This window comes from Phascolarctos cinereus, unplaced genomic scaffold, assembly GCF_003287225.1.
Source record: "Phascolarctos cinereus isolate Bilbo 61053 unplaced genomic scaffold, phaCin_HiC Scaffold_5;HRSCAF=322, whole genome shotgun sequence".
Taxonomy (NCBI): Eukaryota; Metazoa; Chordata; class Mammalia; order Diprotodontia; family Phascolarctidae; genus Phascolarctos; species Phascolarctos cinereus.
The window spans coordinates 423,302,629-423,323,204 of NW_027555958.1; the positions used below are offsets into that span (position 1 = coordinate 423,302,629).

A 20,576-nucleotide genomic window follows, 5' to 3' on the forward strand; every position below is an offset into this window, starting at 1 on the left:
ATTGGAGATGTTATTTTAAAGTTGTTTAGAGGGGAATTTGGGAGAGTTTGGATGAATTCCTGCCTCTACTCCACCATATAATAGCCCTTCTTCACTAAAATCTCACAAAAATACAAAGTGATGGCTTCTTATTCTTATGACTTTTTGTTCAACCAAGGTAATTTTGCAGATTCAAAAGATGTGGGTTTCTCGTAGATAGCTAAATTCTCTCTTCAGTTCAACTAGAAATACAATAGATGAGGTACAGTAGAAAGAATGTTGACTTTGGAATCGGAGAAACTGGATTTATGTTCCACCTCTAAAAATATTAACCTGTGTGTCCTTGGGCAATTCACTTAACCTCCATAGGACTCAATTTCTTGATCTGTAAAGTTAGGTGGTTGGACTAAGTGACCTCTGAGGTCTCTTCCACACCTAGATTACTAGTTGTGTGACCCTGGACAAATCATGGAACCTCTGGCTGCCCCACTTTATTAATCTGTAAAATAGGGATAATAAATAGCACCTACCTACGTAGGTGGTTGTAGGGATAAAAAGGATATAATATTTATAAAGCTCTTTGCAAATCTTAAAGCACTATCTAATGACTATTACTGTTATGGCTTTTGTTGTTGTTGTTATTATTGTTCTGTAAGTTAATAGGTTTCCTTACTTCCCTGGAAAGTATTAGACAACCATACCATGTTGAATTGTTATTGACAGAAACTTCTTCATCTATTCTCAAAAACAGGTTTTGGTTGATTAAGACAACATTCACACCCTCAGATATTTTTTGAGCCCCACACCTCTTTATGGCCTCAATACATTTGGTGAGCAGACAGTATTAGTCCACCCTTGAACCACAGATGAAAATGAAGGGAAAGAGGAAGACATTTGGAGTCAGTTCTCAAAAAACCTAACATTAATGAGGACTCCAAAGGCTTTGTCTTGGTTCAGCACAGCAGGAGCATTTTCCTGACAGGCTTGCCATTTAATTTCTTATAGAGAAGTCAGGCAACATGGTATAAGGGAACGATCTATGGCCTGAAATCAAGAGGACTTGACCTTTAGTCTTACATTTGCCACTGCTTAGCTATGTGGGCTTCTGTAATTTCTGCCATGTCTTTGGACCTCAGTTTTCTTATCTATAAAATGAGAATATTGGGCAAAAATAATCTCCAAATCCTTTGTCTTATGTTGTAGACTCTGATTCCAAGGTAAGATGTTAAAGGCCAGGATCTTTTCCACTTTGTTTCCTTTTTAGTGCCTTGTAGAATGCTTCCAGAGTGTCAAATTATAGAATATTAGTGTCAAAAGGTATCTCAGATGTCATGATGATAAAAGCTAGCTTTTATGTAGCTCTTTATAGTTTGCAAAGAGCTTTACAAATGTTATTTCATTGATCCTCACAACAACTTAGAAAGGTATGTGCTATTACTATCTACATTATATAGATGAAGAAACTGAGGCAGACAGACGTTAAGTGACTTGTTCAGGGTCACATAGCTACTGAGTGTCTGAGGCAGGGTCTGATAGCTCTGTATCCGCTGTACTCCTAGCTTCTCCATCATTTTTAAAAAAATTATTTTAAATAATATTTCCTCCAAATTATATAGAAAAACAATTTTTCCAACATTTTAAAAAAAGTTTTGAATTCTAAATGTGATCCCTCACTCCCTCCCCTACACCTTCCCTGAAATTGTAAGCAATCTGATATAGGTTATACATTGCAATCATGTAAAACATTTCCATATTAGTCATTTTGTATCATCAGTTTTTTAATCCAATTTTAAGAATTTAAATTTATCCTTATTAAAATTAATCTTATTGGATTTAGCCCAAACTTCTAGCCAGTAAATATGGTTTTGGATTCTCATTCTGTCAACCAGTGTTTTCTAACTGAAGATGAATCCTTTCTACAAATCCCCTAGCAAGTGGCCACCCAAACCTTTACTTAATGGGAACTGACTATTTCTCAAGGCAATTTCTCTTGGTGCCACATTTACTCTGTGAGGAAGAGGATATGGAGTACCATGTATAGGGAGAAAAAGATGGAGCATCCATGTATGAGGATAAGGAGATCAAGGGCTATGTTTCAGGAAGAAAGCCACTTTGGAAGAAGGCCAAGTATATGAAGGGGCATGATATATAGTAAGGACAGAAAGGTAGGATAAAACTAAGGTTTTACATGCCAAATAGAGGAGTACATACATACATACATACATACATACATACATACACATATGCGTATACATATACATATACATATACATATACATATATACACAAATTTATATATGTATACATATAGAAGAAAAATGTATATAGATGTGTATATATATCCATATGTGTATGCATATATGTATACATACATGTATATATAATCCTAGAGGTAATTGGGAGTCAGTTATCATGTCATAGGCAGATCTAGATGTGATGCTCACTGGCCAGGAGAATTTCTTCTTCCTGGCTTATGTGAAAAACCATTTGTGGAGAATACTGCAAGAGGAGCTTACTACTGTGCCCAAGAGGGGAAGAGGAAAACCTCAGAGGAAGGACCTGGACAATTCAATAGAAACTGTGCCTTCACATAGGGGGCACTTAATGAATATTTGTTGAATTAAATATCCTTTTTAACTTGAGCTCATCCACTGGCTCTCTGTGGAGACATTGGCTTCTCATTTTCATCTTCTTTTTTGTTGTAATTATTTGTGATTGTGATATCAGAATTTTGATCTTGAGAGAATACTGTTCTATATATGATTGTTTCCCTTTTAATATCTTCTTTTTAGGGGTGCCCCTGTGGAACAGCAGTCCTCTGGTCAAACATGTAAAGTTGTCATGCAGTTTAACACTTTTATTGGTGATTGGAATGAAACAATAGATGGTATCATTATTAAATTTACAGATGACATCTGTCTTTTCTCTGAATTCTTTTCAACTTCTTCTAAAGTCTAGACTATGCGTCAAACTGTGTTTCACATTCCTCTCTTTATCTAGAAATCTAAGATGACATGATACCATTATTTCGAAGTTCCCGTGGGTTTTACTTTCCAACCATTTCTTCCTTTTTATTCAGAATAATAGTTCTCATTCTCTTTCCTCCTTTTTATACAGAATAACAGTTTCCTTCATCTTATCTGCTTTTTGAAAGTTAAACTTCATCAGTTAAGGATTTGTTAGATGATTTTCTTTTAATGGAGTTCAACTGTAAGTAGATGTCTGTATGGTTCAAATTCCCTAACTTAACTGCATCCTACTATTGTGCCAATCTGTTCCAAGATCAGTTCCAAGAATTTGCCATCCATTCTCTATATCTGGACTGGCAGTCTGTATACTCTCAACACAATACTGCCTTGGTTTGTCTCTCTTTTTATCCTAAAACAAATACTACTTACCAGCTTTCCATTTCTCATTTTCTCCTTCATTTTCTAAAGTCTAATTGGCAACAGTTATGAAAACACCACCTGTGTCCTTGAGTTTGTTACTCTCTTGCTTGGACTTTCATAACACCTAGAGATTCTTTCTCTTTCTGGATTAATCCTGGTGGTATCAGCCCATTAATCTTCCAGCAGGGAAATTAATTTACATTTGATACATAAATAATTATCAATTATCTCTGGTAAAAACGAATGTTATTCTGGTCCTGATAGGCACTGTGACAATTCCTTAGTTTTATGGGACTGCTAAATGTTAAATTTGGGGTACTCCTGTGGTTTACCCCTAATTACACTCAATCTTATTTGTTACATCAAAATATTTGAGGACCTCTGAATTGTTAAGGCTAGTTTTTCCAGGCTGTAGCCATCATTCATTAAAATCTCTCTACCAAACCCTAATGCTTGGAATCAACAACCATCTTGCTGAAAAATTCTAAATTCAGAGCCATGTCACACTTAGGATCATAGATTGAAATCTGAAAGGATCTTAATGATCATTGAGCCTAACCCCTTTCTTTTGTAGAGAAAGAAACTGAGACCCTAAGAGGCAAACAGTCTTCTCCACAGTCACACATGTCATTAAATATTAGAGCTAGAACTCAAACTCAAATGGGTCCTCTTACTCCAAGTCCATCACTTCCACTCCTTTCCACTATGTCATACTTCTGTTTTCTCTTTCCTTCAAACACCCATTGACTGGCTTCATGTGTCTTTGGTGCTTTCTAAATTCCATGATCTAGGGCTTAATAAATATTTGCTGAGTGAACTGAATGAACAAAGAACCGATTTCGAGGGAAGGAACTAACTTGTCTGATACCTGTCTCCAGATCTGTCATGTCTTACATTCTATTGATTTTTTTCTGCCCCAAAGGTCTTGAGTAGGAAAGAAAACATTTGATTTTTTTTGAACAGTTGGAGAATTTCAATGACTCCAATTAAGGAGTTTGATTTTTTTAAAAAGAAAAATGTACCATAGAGTTCAAGTTCTTTCCTTAACGAGGGGCAGAAAAATTGTCTTAAGCACCCAGACACTGACTTGATGCAAATTTTGTGTTTGTTGTGTGCCTATTTCGTGCAAGACCCAAATGACTAATTCAATAAAATAATGATTATATATGAAGGATGTCAATTACTAGAGTAAATTTTCATTTTTCATAGGCATTATGTACTTATAACGAACTTGTTACCAGATACCCTCATTACTTTTAATATGTAGTGCTCAGAGTTTCTACAAAATAAAGTTAGTAACGCTTTTGTTTCTGAAATAAAGTATTTTAAAGATATTTAAGTTCTTTGTTATTGACTCCCTATAACATTTAAGCATTTCTACATTCTTTGAGCTTTTCAGCTCACCGAAACATGAATGAAATGAGTGAAATGTTCGACTTGGAGTGTAATAACCAGGGTGACAGAGTTTGCCTCAGAGGACTGAAATTTAGAGTATGTAAAAATTTAATGCACCGGATTTTTTGGGGGGAGATTGTTGGGTTCAGAATAAAAATTAAATAAAAATGTTTGTAGAATGCCTAAGCTCTACTAGTGACACAGAAGTGAGGATAGTAACTTATTCTCCCTACCTCTTTGAATTATTTCTTGTGTTACCTTCATATCAAGAATTATGAATTTGACTTGAGGTAACATTTCATATGCTAATCTTGAGTGACAAAAATTATTAGTTATAACTTCAGCAGATTTATAGGTATTTTAAGTTAGTAAAGGTATTAGGACTCTTGTCCTAATTTGTCAAGAGTCAAGGACTGTGTCTTCTCCTATGTAATGGATAGTTTGGGACTTGGCGTCAGGAAGGCCTGGGTTCAAATTCTGTTTCAGTCATTGACTAGATGTGTGACCCTGGGCAAGTCACTCAAACTCTTTGAGGCTCAGTCTTCTCAACAGTAAAATTTGATCAATAATAACAGCCCTCTCACAGGGTTGTTGAGAGGATTAAATGAGATACTAGCTATAAAACATTTTATAAATCTTAAATGCTATCTAAATGTAATCTATGATAATGGTTGTGTGGCTATCATGTTAATTTTGTGATGGTAATAATAGCTTATATTTCTACAGTACTTTAAAGTTTATCAAGCACTTTTCTTGTAACAACTCTATGAAGTAGTTAATGGAATTAATATTACTCCCATTTTCTAGATTAGGAAACAGGTTTAGAGAGGTTAAGTGACATTAATGAGAGCCACAAAACTTAAAAGTATTAGGGTAGGGATTTAAATCCAAGTCTTTCTAGACCATCTTCAACTATGCCAAGTTAGCTGCCAAAGGGTATACACAGGGAGTGGATACTTGGTCAATGTCACACAAAGTGGATACTGGGTCATTCTATTGCCTGAATGACAATGTTTTAGTCTTCCAGCCCATATCTATCAATAACATAGGGCAGCTAGGTGGCACAATGGATAAAGTGCCAAGCCTGAAGTCAGGATGACTCAGCTTCCTGAGTTCAAACCTGGTCTCAGACACTTACTAGCTGTGTGATCCTGGGGAAGTCATTTAACTCTGTTTGCCTCAGTTCCTCATCTGTAAAAATGAGCTGCAGAAGGAAATGGCAAACCACTCCATGTCTCTGCCAAGAAAACCTCAGATGGGGTCATGAAGAGTCAGGCATGACTGAAAAGACTGAACAATAATAATAATCAACAACATTCCACTGACCCTCACCAGATCTTGAGCTGTTTAAAAGAGAGGATATGTGGTCAAGGAGAGAAGAGAATTAGAGCTAGTGTCAAAGTACTTCATGTCCAAGTTCAACTCTACCACTTATTACCTAGGACACCACAATCCACTTAAGTGCCCTCTGCCTCAGTTTCATCCCTTGCAAAATGAAGGTGTTGGGCTAAATGGCCTCTGAGGACTCTTTTGGTTTCAAATCATTCTTCAGGCTTTAAAAACGAGACTGGTTACTTCAGGAGGCAAGGGTTCCCCTTCACTAGAGATCTCTGGGCAGAAGCTGAATGACCACTTGATTCGCTTGTAGGAGGGATTCTTGCTCAGATACTAGTTGGTTGAGATGTTCACAAAGGTCTATTTTATATATGAGATCCTGAATTCTGTGAAAAGATAGGCACATGAGGGGAAAGCTATTATCCTATTGTAAAAAGATAGGTAAGTAGACAGACAGACAGACAGATAGATAGCATTTATTAAGCACTTACGTGCCAGGCATTGTGCTAAATTCTGAGAATACAAATACAAGCAAAAAGAAAAAGACAGTCCCTGTCCTTAAGGATCTCATATTCTAATGGAGGAAGATGACATAGAAAAAGGAACTGGAAATCTAGAAGAAGAGACAAGTGCAAAATTCTGGAGAGTTAAGAGCAGAGCTAGGAGAGAACTGAGCACTGATGGCCTTGAAGGATTCACTTGAATGGTGGTTCCAAGAAGGGACTCATCAATCAGAAGAGGGGGCTACAGGGGCAGAGGCATCTCCAGGGTGAGAAGCCTGCTGAGGTGGAAGTGGAAAAGACTAGAGGATCAAGAGCAGAAAAAAAAAGAACCCAGAGGCAACATGGCTGAAAACCACTCATGAGCTTTTAGAAAGCCCAAGAAGAGATCTTGAGGCTTTTGACTCATTTTCCTCCACATGGTAACACTATATTCTGGCAGCTTTATTCGGGTGTGAGAGGCAGCGTGGTGTTGTAGAACATTAGGCTTGGTATTGGGAAACCTGAATGCTAGTCCCAGCTCTGCCATTGATCAGCTTCAGGCTCAGTCTCCTTATCTGTAAAATGGAAATTACAGCTCTGCAAAGTTGTGGGAATCAAATAAGAAAAACATGTAAAGGATGTTGTAATGCTAAAACACTTTATGAATTTAAACTGGTCTCTTTTTGGGTTTCATTATTTACTTGTCTTTTAGATTCATTGAATATTATAATAGGGAGGATGTCAGGGGGCATCTAGTCCAGCTCCATCATTTAACAGAACCAGGGCCCAGAGAGGATTTTCCTAAAATCAAACAGTAACAGGGTTAGGTGGCAGCATTGAGACTCCAATTGGAACTTGAACTTCCTACTCCAAGTCAAGTGCTCTTATCTTTTTACTATAGTGCTTCTCTAGACTAGGGCTTCTTAAACTTTTTTCACTTGTGACCCCTTTTCGCATTTCAACAGTTTGTTGGTGTTGTATGGCCGGAGGACATACACAGTGCAAAATGCACATGCTGTGTGTTCAGAACCAAGGCTGCGGTGAAATTTCATGATGTAACAGGGGCAAGTGCTGCCTGAAACACCTTGGATTCATTACACATTTGATTTTGAATTAATTTTGGGTCATTCTGCATTCAGAAACCTTTTTCTTTTGCCAAATGGGGTCCCATAAGGGGTCCTGATCCACAATTTAAGGAACACTGCCCAAACTTTAGTGCTAGGGTCATGCCTCTACTGTGCAGTGCATGATGAACAGTCATTATAGGCCCAAAGGCCCAAGAAGGACTTCTGGTTCAAGAGAAAAGCTACCAAATATAAAATACCATTTGGCTTTTAAATTCCTTTGCAACTTGACCCCACCCTACCTTTCCAGTCTTTTTACCCTGTCTTTCTCTCCATATAATCTATGATCTGGTGATTCTGGCCTTCTTATTGTTCCAGCACACAACGCTTCATCCTCTGACTTCCATAGCTTTTCCATGAGAGTCCCCCATGAATGGAATGTTCTCCCTTCTCATCTCTGCCTCATGGCTCCCCAGCTTCCTTCAAGACTCAACTCACATCTTATCTTCTTCAGGAGGCTTTTTCAATTTGCTTCTTGCAGCGAGGTGGTACAGTGGATAGAGATCTGGATTTGGAGTCAGGAAGACCCGAACTCAAATCTGACCTCAGACAATTACTAGCTGTGTGACCCTGGGCAACTGCCTCAATTTCCTCAACTGAAAATAAGGGTAGGAATAGCACCTGCATCCAGGGTTGTTGTAATAATATTTGTAAAGCCCTTAGCATGGTACCTGGTGCATAGCAGATACTTAATGAATGCTTGTTTTCTTCCCTCCCTCTCTTCCTTCCTTCCTTCCTTCCTTCCTTCCTTCCTTCCTTCCTTCCTTCCTTCCTTCCTTCCTTCCTTCCTTCCTTCCTTCTTTTCCTCCTTCTTGCCTACCTATCTACCTGCCTGTCTGCCAGTTCCTTTCCTCTGATAGTAAGCTCTCAATAAATACATGTTTTTGTTGTTGTTATTACTGTTATTGTTGTTGATGATGATGAATTAGAAAGAGAGTCAGACTTTGGGAGGAGTTGGATTTTGTTACTGTAGTTGCTTTAACTTCTATGACATCAATTTCTTTCCATCTTAAAGCAGTATTGTATACATGCAACATCAAAGGTCCATCAGGAAAAAACAGCTTTCTAAACCAAAAATGGCTTTCCCTTGGATATTGACGTTTTGTCCTTAAAAGATCCAGACTCTGAATAATATAGCCTTATGCTTTGTCCTTTCTTCTCCCACAGCTCAATGTTGCAAACAATGTCAGAAGCTCGGATGATGTCAAGCCCTTGCCAGGACTTCAAGGAATGGGAACCATGAGCTACCCATCCACTAGCCCGGGATCCCTTGCCAAACACATCTGTGCCATCTGTGGAGACAGATCCTCAGGTATAAGCCTTGACCTGAATATTCTCTCAGCTGTCGTTGAGTTGTGGTAGTTCATGGGAGGAATCTGAGAAAACAGAAGAGTTGGGGGCTGCTGTGCCACTGGAGGCCTAGTTATTTTGCAGCTAACTAAAATGGGCAAGAAGATCCTTCTGGAAATGTTGGCTCGTGAGTCTAGACCTTAAAATTCATGCCACTAAATTTTAACCTTGGGGTTGCTTTTTTTACTCCCTTGGTTTAGAAGTAGTCATTTCACTGACCATCAAGAAGTGAATGGATTCTTCTTATTCTTAATTATCTTTTCTAAAGAAATTTGCAAGGCAAAATACTTTAGATGCCAACTAGAAATCCTAGGAGCTTAGGAAAATAGTGCTTTGGGTAATAAACAAGGGAGAGAATCAACAGATCTCTGTTACCTCTGGAAATTGTACTTAGAATCCTAACCTCATGGATGTTGCTTGACTAGTTTAGCGGAGGCCAACCCATCCTTTTGGTCTTTTGGCAGGTTCATTTCACTGCTAAAGAATATAGACCACTACCAGAAGGTGCAAAATGAAATACTTAGGGAGGAGGTTGTAGTTCAAATTAAGAGTTCCTGTTTTGTCATTGTTGCCTTAACAGCTGTACCTAATTATTCATTATTTGCTCTTGCTCTGTAAATTCTCTTAGTCTATGGCTAGAATGAAATTGAATCCTCCAGAGAATTTCTATACCCTCTGGGAAATTTTGACGTGTGTACGCATGTATATATGCATGAACGTATACACACATGTATATGCATATAGGTATAAGACTATGTATATGTATGCATGCATGTATATATGTAGGTGTGTTTATATACATGTGTGTATATAAATGTGTTTGTATGTATATATACACGTGTGTATGTCACACATACATACATCATACATACATGTGCATGTGTATACATCTATATGCCATAGCCAGATTCTACCTGGACCTAACATAATTAAGGCTTTTGTCACTGATCAGCATGACCACTTGAAACTCTCCCCACTTTTCATTCCCTCAACAATTAATTTTTATTTTGGATTCTGTATAGCCAACACAGCTAATAAAGGCTGGCCACAGATGCAGATTAGTTCATAGAAGAGATCTATGAAGATATTAGAATAACTAACTAGAATTTGGGATGGGGCTAACCTAGTTGAGGTATGGAACATTTACAACTTCTAGCAGCTAGAGAAGTAGAAATGGTCGTTCTAAGACTTTTGCTTACCCAAGTCAGCGTGCTGATTGAGATGAGGGGAAAAAGAGAATGCTCTTCTATCTGAAATGAATAGGTGTCAAAGTGGTACAGTGGAATAAGTGGAGTCAGAGAACTTGGATACAAATCCTGACCTTGGGCAATTTGTTGAACTCTTCTGTGGCCTTAGCTTCTTTACAGGGAATTGGATTAGATGACTCCTCTGGTCCCTTCTAGCACAAAATCTATGATCTTATGGTTTGCATTGAGTTTGACCATCTGAGTTGATTAGTGTTGGAAATAATAAGCCAGTAGCAGATCTGGCTGTATTTGGCGCTTTCTTTCTAATGTACACATGCTTTCTCTTAGCAGTAAGACCAGCAGGCTGAACTATAACAGACTTAGGTGGAGTTTGATGAAGCATGGAAGTGAGGCACACATTACTCTATAATTACAAGGTGGTCAATAGATGGTATGGCTCTCTTTAACAAAACCCTACATTTTAGAAATATGTACTTACAAATAAATAAATGCAAATTTCTTTTTCCCCTTTTTTCTTCCCTCCCCCCACCCCACCCTAGAATTGGCTACCATTAGACACAAATAAGTATATATGTGTTAAATTATTCTGTGCATACTTCTATTTATCAGTTCTTTCTTTGGATGCAGATAGATATTTCTCCATGTCCTTTATTTTTAATCTGAGTATTTATAATACTAAAAATGATTTAGTTGCTCAAAGTCATTCTTAAAACAGTATTGCTATTGCTGCATACAACGTTCTCTTGGTTCTGCTCATTTTGCTCTTCACTATTCCAAGCAAGTCTTTCCATGCCTTTGTACGATCATTGAGCTCATCATTTTTATAGCACAGTAGTATTTATCACAACCATACACCTCAACTTTTTCAGCTATTCCCCAATTGATGGGGGTCCCTGCAATTTCCAGTTCTTTGCCACAATGAAGAGAACTGCTATAAACACATTCAAAGCTATAATTACTATTTCTGAATTTCCCTCCATCTTATTTTTATTTACTATTTTCTTTCTCAGCCTCTATTTTTAACCTATCTCTGTTACCTTATCTTCTCCCCTCAACATCCCATTCCCTATCCCACCACCTCTCCAAGAATCCTTTCCTACCCTCACCCCCCACTTTCCTAATCCAATCCGTGTACCCCTCAAATCCTCCTCAGACACTTATTAACTGTGTGACCTTGGGCAAGTCACTTAACTCTGTTTGCCTCAGCTTTCTCATCTGTAAAATGAGCTAGAGAATGAAATGGCAAACCACTCTAGTATCTTTGCCAAGAAAACCCCACATGGGATCAAGAAGAGTCAGACATGACTGAAACAACTGAACAACAACAATCCGACAAACGAGAAACCTGACTCAGAATGAAACTAAGTTACTTGAAATACTAAGGGTCTAAGGCAGGATTTGAATTCGTGTCTTCCTGACTTCTGTCCAGCACTCTAACCACTACAACTGGCTGCCTCCTTATTTAGAACCCTCACTTCATTTCTATCAAAACACTTCCTGTGTGCCATAGAATGACTTGCATTCACCTGTTTTGGTGTTACAAATCATCTCAGTTTACCTGCATTCATCATTTACTTCTTCATTGTCTTCAGGATGATTCTGAAATAAAGGGTTGATTTGATAAACTCAAAAAACCCACTTCATAAATAAACAAAGAAGCAATGCTTACTGAGAATACTGTTCTCAAGTGGAATTGTGATCTCATTGATCTAGATATGCCCTCCAGTGACAGAAGCCATCTAGGCCTGCCCATTTTGTGTAACAACTGTCCATTTCCTACCATAAGTCCATCACATGGAGTCATCTCACCTAGCAGTATGGTCCAATAATTCATTGATCATTGGACAAGGATCTCCCATCTAGAGTACTGATAGTCAAGTTAAACTTGATAGATAAAACTGTGTGATCTTAGCACCCATTGTTGTGTTTTCTGCCAGTCTGCCCCACTACTGCAAAAGCAGAAGCGGGTGCAACAGGTCAAGGGCCATGTTATATTTTTCTTTATTTCTTAGGTTGCAACAGACAAAGAATTCATCACCAAATGCCCAGCTCCTGATGATAAGCCTCTCTATGCCTAGCTAGGCTGATCCTCAGGAAGCAGACCTGCTCTGTTGTTTAGATTTTTCTCAAAGCTTTTCCATAGTAGCACAAGTCTGCTATCTCTTAAGGACACTGTCATGCCATGATGTAGTGGCATTGGAGGTAGACTCTGTGTAGAAAGTGATGATTGAAATTTAAGTATTTTATATATATATATATATATATATATATATATATATATATATATATGTATATATATACATATATATATATATACACACACACACACACATATATATGTAAATATGCACACATGTATATGTATACACACACACACACATATATATGTATATATATAACAGAATGATTGGCCACAACCTCCCTTTAAATAATAAGCTTTCCTAGTTTGTTTACAATATGATTCAATTTAAAAGAATGAAATTTACATGGTAATTTTTTTATAGTAAATGTTGTATCATAAGTTGCTCTCGTAATAGAGATCAGAAACCTTACTTGATGTGTAAGGGACCCAACTAGGGTTTTCAGGGATGAAAAGAGCATTCTTACCTATTCCATATTCTATATTCCTATTCCCTCATTGCCTAAATTATTCTTTTCTATACTTCAGTTTGGGGCTGTAGGGGTGGGGTAAGCATATGGTATAGTGATGTTGGGCTTCAAAGAGTTTTCTAATTCTGACAAAGAACTTTTTAAAATAACTTTCTCATATAACTTTGTAACTTTCTCTCCCCTGAAAGCTCCCTTCTCTGATCATTACTCAAGCACTTGTGAAATGTCTTTTTGGGAATGGCTTCAGGGGGCCCAATGGCCCTGTCCTTCCTTAGCTGGCATGTTGTTTCTATCAAAACATTCCTACCAAAAGCATTCAGACCCAGTCACTGGTTTGGAATTTTTCACAATTGTGGTCTTTGAATTGCAGACTGAGGACAGTCTATATTACTTTAATGAAAACTCTGGGGAGTTCATTCAGCCATGGCACGTAGATACTCATGAATGCCTGTGTCTCTTTAAGAGAAACAGTGCTGAGGCTAATAACATCAAATTTTGCATTCTTAGAATTCACAAAATTCTTCCCAAGAAGATAAAACTGCTTGTTTATTCTTCTTCTCTGTACAGGAAATGAGTGTAGTCAACTTACAGCTAACTGCATGTGGCTCATTCACTTGGCAGATGTCTCTTGCCAATATTTATTCTTAGGATGGCTTACCCTTATCACCCACCATGATACCAGGCCACCAACACCGGTTTGTCAGGAAGTGTGTGCTGAGGGACTGTAAGCTCATTTTAATCTTAGTCTAAAAATCCAGGATTAGATGGATAGATATATAGTAAACTAAGCCATATAGCACATTATTCAGAGCCAAACACAAGTGCCTTATGGGTTATCTTCTGTTCTGCATTATCCAAGTCATTACCTTTGTCACACATCAGCAGCTCATGAAATACTTGTTGATCCCCATCCACTCCCATAAATAATTAAGAATTGGCCATATTGCATATTTTGGTGAGGGGCACAGAAAACAAGCTTATTTATCAGACTAGCCATGTGATGGGAGGATTACACAGCATCAAGCAAAACAATGTCCCCCAGACACATATGTCATATCTACAGATTGAACACAGTGCTATGGTTTAAACATCCGCCACCGGCCTTGTTACCAACAGGGAAGAATTATGGCATCACAGAACATGAGAGCGAAAACAGCAGATTCATGAACTGGGGTTCTCTTTATACTTTTACAGTAAACAAAGTCATTTGTTAGTTTAATAAGATAGCATTGGCCAAAACTAGGTCCTCTAGTTTCTGTGAAATACAAGATAAGCACATATTTGAACACTTTCATTTCCATATGTAATAAAAGGAGATATTCTACTTAAAATGTGATTAACTTTTACAATAAAAATAGACACAGGATCCTAATTAATGGATCTACTTATTATCCTTTCCTGTGACTTACACAAACAATGGTCATCACAAACTTTGGCCTTGCATTATTTACTTTGTTTTCTGAGATCAACCATATTTGTCTAGCCTCTTTATCAACCACTATTTATTTCTTGGTTCTTGATTCAACTCTTAGCATAGTGCCTGGCACATAGTAGGTGTGTATATGTTTATTGTTTTGTGTACTGTGTATATGTATCATGTATAGTATTGATTGATTGATCATATCCAGGAAAGGTCTCCAGACATGCTAGAAGAAACCTAAGGGAAACATTTGAATGCAAAGTCATAGTTAATCTCTAAACTTGCTTCTTTTTGGATCAGGGAAGCACTATGGGGTATACAGTTGTGAAGGTTGTAAAGGGTTCTTCAAGAGGACCATAAGGAAAGACCTCATCTATACATGCCGGGATAACAAGGACTGCCTCATTGATAAGCGCCAACGGAACCGCTGCCAATACTGCCGCTATCAGAAGTGCCTTGTCATGGGTATGAAGAGGGAAGGTAAGGACGGATCGTCTTACTGAGAAGCAGAGCTTATGCTTATCTAGCATTCAGCACATATGAGCAATAGACCAAGGTCAGCAACGCACTGAAATCAACTAATAGAATTAAGCAGTACCCCAAGGTATGGCTAGTAGACACAGGGAAGAGGAGAAAGAAAGGAAGTAATAATAAGAAAAGGCAAGAATGTAGAAAGAACATTATTAAGTCCTTAGAATGTTTAAAGCACAAAGACAAAATTAAAACCGTTTTGCCCTAAAAGTGCTTACCTTCTACTGGTGGTAGAGTAAGTAGATACAACACATGCACTAATACCAGGTAATATGAGGAAAGAGAGGATGCTAACAACTGTGAAGATAGCAAAGCTTCACTGAGGAAAAAGCACCTGTTCTGAATCTTGTAAGAAGGCAGAGATTCTGGTGTGGAAGATAAATGAGAATTGAGGAGGACACGCATTCCAGGCAAGGGAGGTAGCAAGTAGGTGAGGAATGGAATTCCAAGGTCAGAGGATAGATGAAATATAAGTTGCGTGAAGGGGAATAATTTGAAATAATGCTGGAAAAGTAGAGGAATAAGAAAGTGGAGACCCTTAATAGGTGGGGAAATTTGTATTTTATACTAATGGTAATAAGGAACTACTGGAATTTATTGAGTAAGGGAATGACATGGCCAGATCTCCTCTTAAGGAAAAGCACTTTGGCAGCTTTCTGGAAGAAGGATTGGCATGTGGAGAGATTTGAGGCAGGAAGCCTGGGCAGGAAGCTATTGCAGTAGTCTGGGCAAGAGCTGATAGAGGATGAAGTAAAGTGGTGTCTGTGTGAATGGAGAGAAGGTGACAGATATGAGTGATGGTTGGGGAACAAAGAGAGAAGTATTGTGGAAGTAGAATGGATAGGATTTAGCAGCTAATGGGATGCCTGGGGTAAGGGAAGGGGAACTGTCTGAGCTGACTCCATGGTTTCGAGCCTGGATGACTGGGAAAATGGGGGTTTGATTTGTGGTCCACTTGGTTTAACTGAATTACTGAATACTGAGAGGCCCAACCACTATCATTGGGCAGTAAAAAGAAAGTATCATGTATAGCTAGTTTCTAGGGAATTAGAAGAGAGAAAAAACACACAGGAAAGAGCCCCCATTATTTTGAAAGACAAAGAACAAGAATCCCTGTTGAACTTTTATAGACAAAATGGAATAGAGTAATTTAAGTATTCATGTGGGGAACGCAATGAATGTGAATGTAGCAAGGCAAGAAATCTCACGTCTTTGCTGCTCAGCCAATGCTTTTGTTGTAAGGCGTAGTCTGGTTTGTAGATGCTAGACAAGGGAGACCGTCAGTTCCACAAGGACAGGGATCATAAACTGTTTCAGTTTTGTACCTCTTGCAATGACTAGTGCAGAACTTTGCTCCCAGCATGCTGGAAGAACCAGTTACTGGCACACAGTAGGTGCATTACAAATATTTGTTGACCTGACTTAAAGAAGTAGATTCAAATCCTAATTCTGACACATACTCGCTCTGTGATTGTGGACCATGGACCACTGAACCTTTCCTAACTTCAGTTATCCTCGTCTTTAAAAGAGTGAAAATTCTAACATCTACCTCATAGGGTTGTTGGGAAGATCAAACAAGTTTTTACATATGTATACAAACATACATATACATATTTACACGCATGTATATATGTGTATATATGTATGTATACATATACATATACACATATACACTAGAGTTAGCAAGATGGCGCAGTAGAGTGCTGATCCTGAAGTCAGGAAGACTTAAGTTCAAATCTGGCCTCAGACATTTAGCAGCTGTGTGACCCCAGGCAAGTCATTTAACCATATTTGCCTCAGTTCCTCATCTATAAAATGAGCTGGAGAAGGAAATGGTGAACCACTCCTGTATCTTTGCCAAGAAAACATCTGATGGGGTTATGAAGATTTGGATATGACTGAAATGACTAAACAACAGTACATACACATATGTATATATGATAATATATATATATATATATATATATTACTTTACAAATCTTAAAGTGTTATATTAATTGTATTTAATTGTTCTTTTTGGTTGCTATTAAAAATTAGTATAGACAGAATGAAAAGTTCCTTAAGGCTCTGATGCAAGAAAACCCATAGATAAGACAAAGGAGAGAGGAGATCTATTCTTAGCTTTTCCAGGATAAAACTCCCAACTCCTTATATGTGTCCTCATAGGACTAATTTCCCATCTCTCCCATTATTTGGGTTGGTCTTCTCCAGGACTACTCCCCAACATCTTTTTTTTAATTGCACAACCAGAATTAGACTCACTCAATCCTCCAATTTAAGGGTAGACAAAATCCACTAGTAGTAATAATTTCTCAAAAGTGGGTAATAGCCCATCGTTTAACTCTTGTGAGCATAGTTTCCCATCTGCAAGAACACCAGTGTAAGAACAGCACCAGAAGAAGGCATAAAAATTGTTTCTTCCACATATGAAGCATGTATCCAGTATTAATTTGGGCTAGTAAAGAGTGAGTCATGAATGGAGATGGGAGCGTTAATGAAACATTTTGTAATACACAGAAGAAAACAAAAGAATTTCAGAAGGGGACAGACTGGACAAGTTTAATACCACTTTGTTAAATTTAATGTACGCTTTTGTTTTTATGTATTGAAATATTTCTATTTGTTGGTAATTGTTATGTTCATAACAACAACAATAACCAAAAAGAAATCTCTGTAAATGTTTCTTGATCTGGTAAAGCCTGCTCTCAGGTTTCTGCTCTCTAATGTGCTCAGGAGCTGTGGACAAGTACACGTAAGTCCCATGTTCTCCCTCAAGACAGCCATTCCCAGATCCTGGGGGAGAAGACTGAGCACACACAGGTTGGTTCTCTGGTACTTTGGCATGCCCTTTGAACAGGTAAAAGTGAAGAGGAGTCCAAAAAGGACCAAGAACTACCTTTTGCTCTTTATTATATGTCAGCACAAAGGGGCAGCTTTTGCTACAGGAATCCCAGCTAGCTGACCATCATAGTAAATAAACCAATTCTGAATTACCCTCTTCACAAGGTGCCAAAGCACAATGTCCATACAGGGATTGGATGGGAAGTGAAGGAGAAGTGGGCAGAGATATGCTTAAATTGATCAGATAGACCTGACCTCCAGTCTTCCTTCTTTCCTTCCTTCCTTCCTTCCTTCCTTCCTTCCTTCCTTCCTTCCTTCCTTCCTTCCTTCCTTCCTTCCTTCCTTCTTCCTTCCTTCCTTCTTTCCTCCCTTCCTCCCTCCCTTCCTCCCTCCTTTCCTTCCTTCCTTTTCTTGAAACAACAAAGTCTTTCAATATTTTGCAACATGAGTGTTAACTTCTATACAAAGTCATTGAAAAAAGCACTAGTAAGTGGATAAGAAAAGAGAAAGAAGAAATGACAGAGACCAAGCAGTACAGTTTGGTTAAGATAGAGGGGCATACACATGTAGAGACAAACACACAGACATATATACATAAAGCCTACACAGACAAAAGCAAATAGAAACACTTTCTTGGGGAAACAGCCTCATCTTGTGGCCATTTCGGTTACTGCTTCCAAAGACTTCCAAAGCTGTGGGGGTTTTTCCCCCTCATAAAGATAGAATACCACCTCTATTGAAAAGAATACGATGAAATGAAGTCAGGAGTAGATTGGGAGTTTTCTTATCCCCACACAAGATTATTTTTCCATCTCAAGCGTTTCTATGAAACCATCCTTTAGCTTGGGAAAAAAAAACCACACGCTTTGGCAAGAGAGAAAGAAGGAAAGTGAGTTGAAAGTGGCTCTTGGGGTAGCTGTACCTGAATTTGCAGTCCTCCAACAGCTGTGAAGGATAACATTATTGAGTCTTGGGAAGAGGATGCTTCCAACACTGACTTTTCTCCATGCTACCTCTAGGAGTGAGAAACTGGCACCTGTCCCCAGCTTTTCTTTTGATGCCTGTGCCTCAAGGAAGAAAATTGGTCTCCTTTTGAAGAGAACTTGAGTGGTGTTTTGGGCCTTCCTTTTCCCCCTTGCCGGGCAGACCTAGCATGTTAGGTTTAGAGGGAACCTGAGAACAAAATCACTAAACTCCAAGGTACAGATAGTGACCTCTGGCAATTTTTGCATCCTTTTAGGAAAGTAGGTAATTCCTCTGAAATGTCCTTGAGGAGCATGACATCTTCCTTTCTTTCACTGGAGACTGATAGTTGCCTACATGACATGCCTCCAACATGCTGGATTGGGTGAAGTCAGGTTCCTAGGATGGACACAACAGGTTCTGAGTGCCAGGGATGATGTGCATCCTGTAGTTTTTAAAATATCTTTTTTTATTAGGAAAGATTGAATTGCCTTTAAGAGTTGTATACAGTGTAGGCAACTGAGGTAGAGGAGGAAGATGTATTTTGGAAACAAATAAATGCTGGAAGGAGAGGGGACAGCAGGAGCTGAGATCTGAAGTTCCTTGAAAGCAATAATTGTGCTATTTGAACTCATGACCTTGTAAATCTCAAATCTAATAGGTTTTATTTTTATTGTCGTTATCTAACAAAACAAAGATTAATAAAAATGTGTCCTGGAATGCCATGTGAGGATCACGGTGGGGAGCATTCTGCTATCTTTTGACCTTACTTTTTAAACTGAAAACCTACTGAAGATTTAAATAATAGCTAATATTGCGATAGGAGAAGGAAATGGCAAACCACTCCAGTATCTTTGCCAAGATCCGCCCCCAAAAAAAGGGGTCACAAAGAGTCAGACACAATTGAAACAACCCAATAACACTGCCACAGCATTTGAAAATTTGTAAAGCACTAAAGACATATTACTGAATTTGATTATCATAGTAGCTGTGTTAGATAGGTGCTATTATTATCCTCATTTTACAAGTGAGGAAACTGAGGCTGAGCAAGGTTAAGTAACTTGCCAAGGGTCACACAGGTAGCAAACTGCCTGAGGCAGGATTTGAACTCAGGTTTTTTGGTTGCTTTTTTACTCTCTACTTATTATGCTGCCTAAATGTCAGTTGCACAGGAATATGAATCAGGACCATTTTGCCTGGACTTGAAAGCCTGTAAGATATTTAATTTTGTTGATCAGTCTTGAAGAAGGTCTTCCCCTAAAGTTGACCTCATTGCTTATTATGACATGGAGGTGACTCTGGGCTCTCCAAAGTTATGTCAATGGAGCCCAAGCCCTAGCTGGTTCTACTAAGCTGGAAAGGCTCCCACTGCAGGCCCAGCAATGTCCTAGGTCCCACTTAGCTAAGTGAAGTCCATCCAGAGACGCACCTCCCATGGTCTACAACTCACATAGATTGTCTACTAAGGATATTTCTGAAGCACTGTCTACTTTCCCAGTAGGATAGGGAAAATGCCAGGGGTCAAAGTCACCTCTGTAGACCGTGACAATTTTGTTCTAACACTAGCTAGGAGTCCCAGTGGACAAAATGTTTGTTCTTAGAGTCAGGATGAGCTGAGTTCCAATCCTGCTTCAGACACTTTACTAATTTTGTGACCCAAGTCAGTCACTTGACTTCTCTCAGGCTCAGTTTCATCTGTAAAATGGGGATAATAATATTTGTTTCCTAGGGTTGCTGGGATGATCAAATGAGATAGCATGTGTAAAGATCTTTGTAAACTTTAAAGATGGAAACAAACATTCATTAATTGCCTGCTATGTGCCAGGTAGTGTGCTAAGTGCTTTGCAAATATTATTTAATTTTATTTTCTCAACAACCTTGGGAGGTAGGTTCTATTAAGTCATTTAGCACAGCGTCTGACACGTAATAGTTACTATGTAAATATATAT

At 38.4% G+C, this 20,576-nt stretch overlaps 1 protein-coding gene across 2 annotated transcripts in view; it reads left to right on the top strand.

The window, feature by feature from the left end:
* Positions 1 to 20,576, top strand: part of RXRG (retinoid X receptor gamma) — a 201,938-nt gene that overhangs the window by 162,345 nt on the left and 19,017 nt on the right. For both annotated transcript variants that reach the window (XM_078154554.1, XM_020988596.2), the window contains 2 exons: positions 8,872 to 9,016; positions 14,593 to 14,772. In XM_078154554.1, coding sequence (XP_078010680.1) covers positions 8,872 to 9,016; positions 14,593 to 14,772 — 325 coding nt within the window. The remainder of the gene's footprint in view (positions 1 to 8,871; positions 9,017 to 14,592; positions 14,773 to 20,576) is intronic.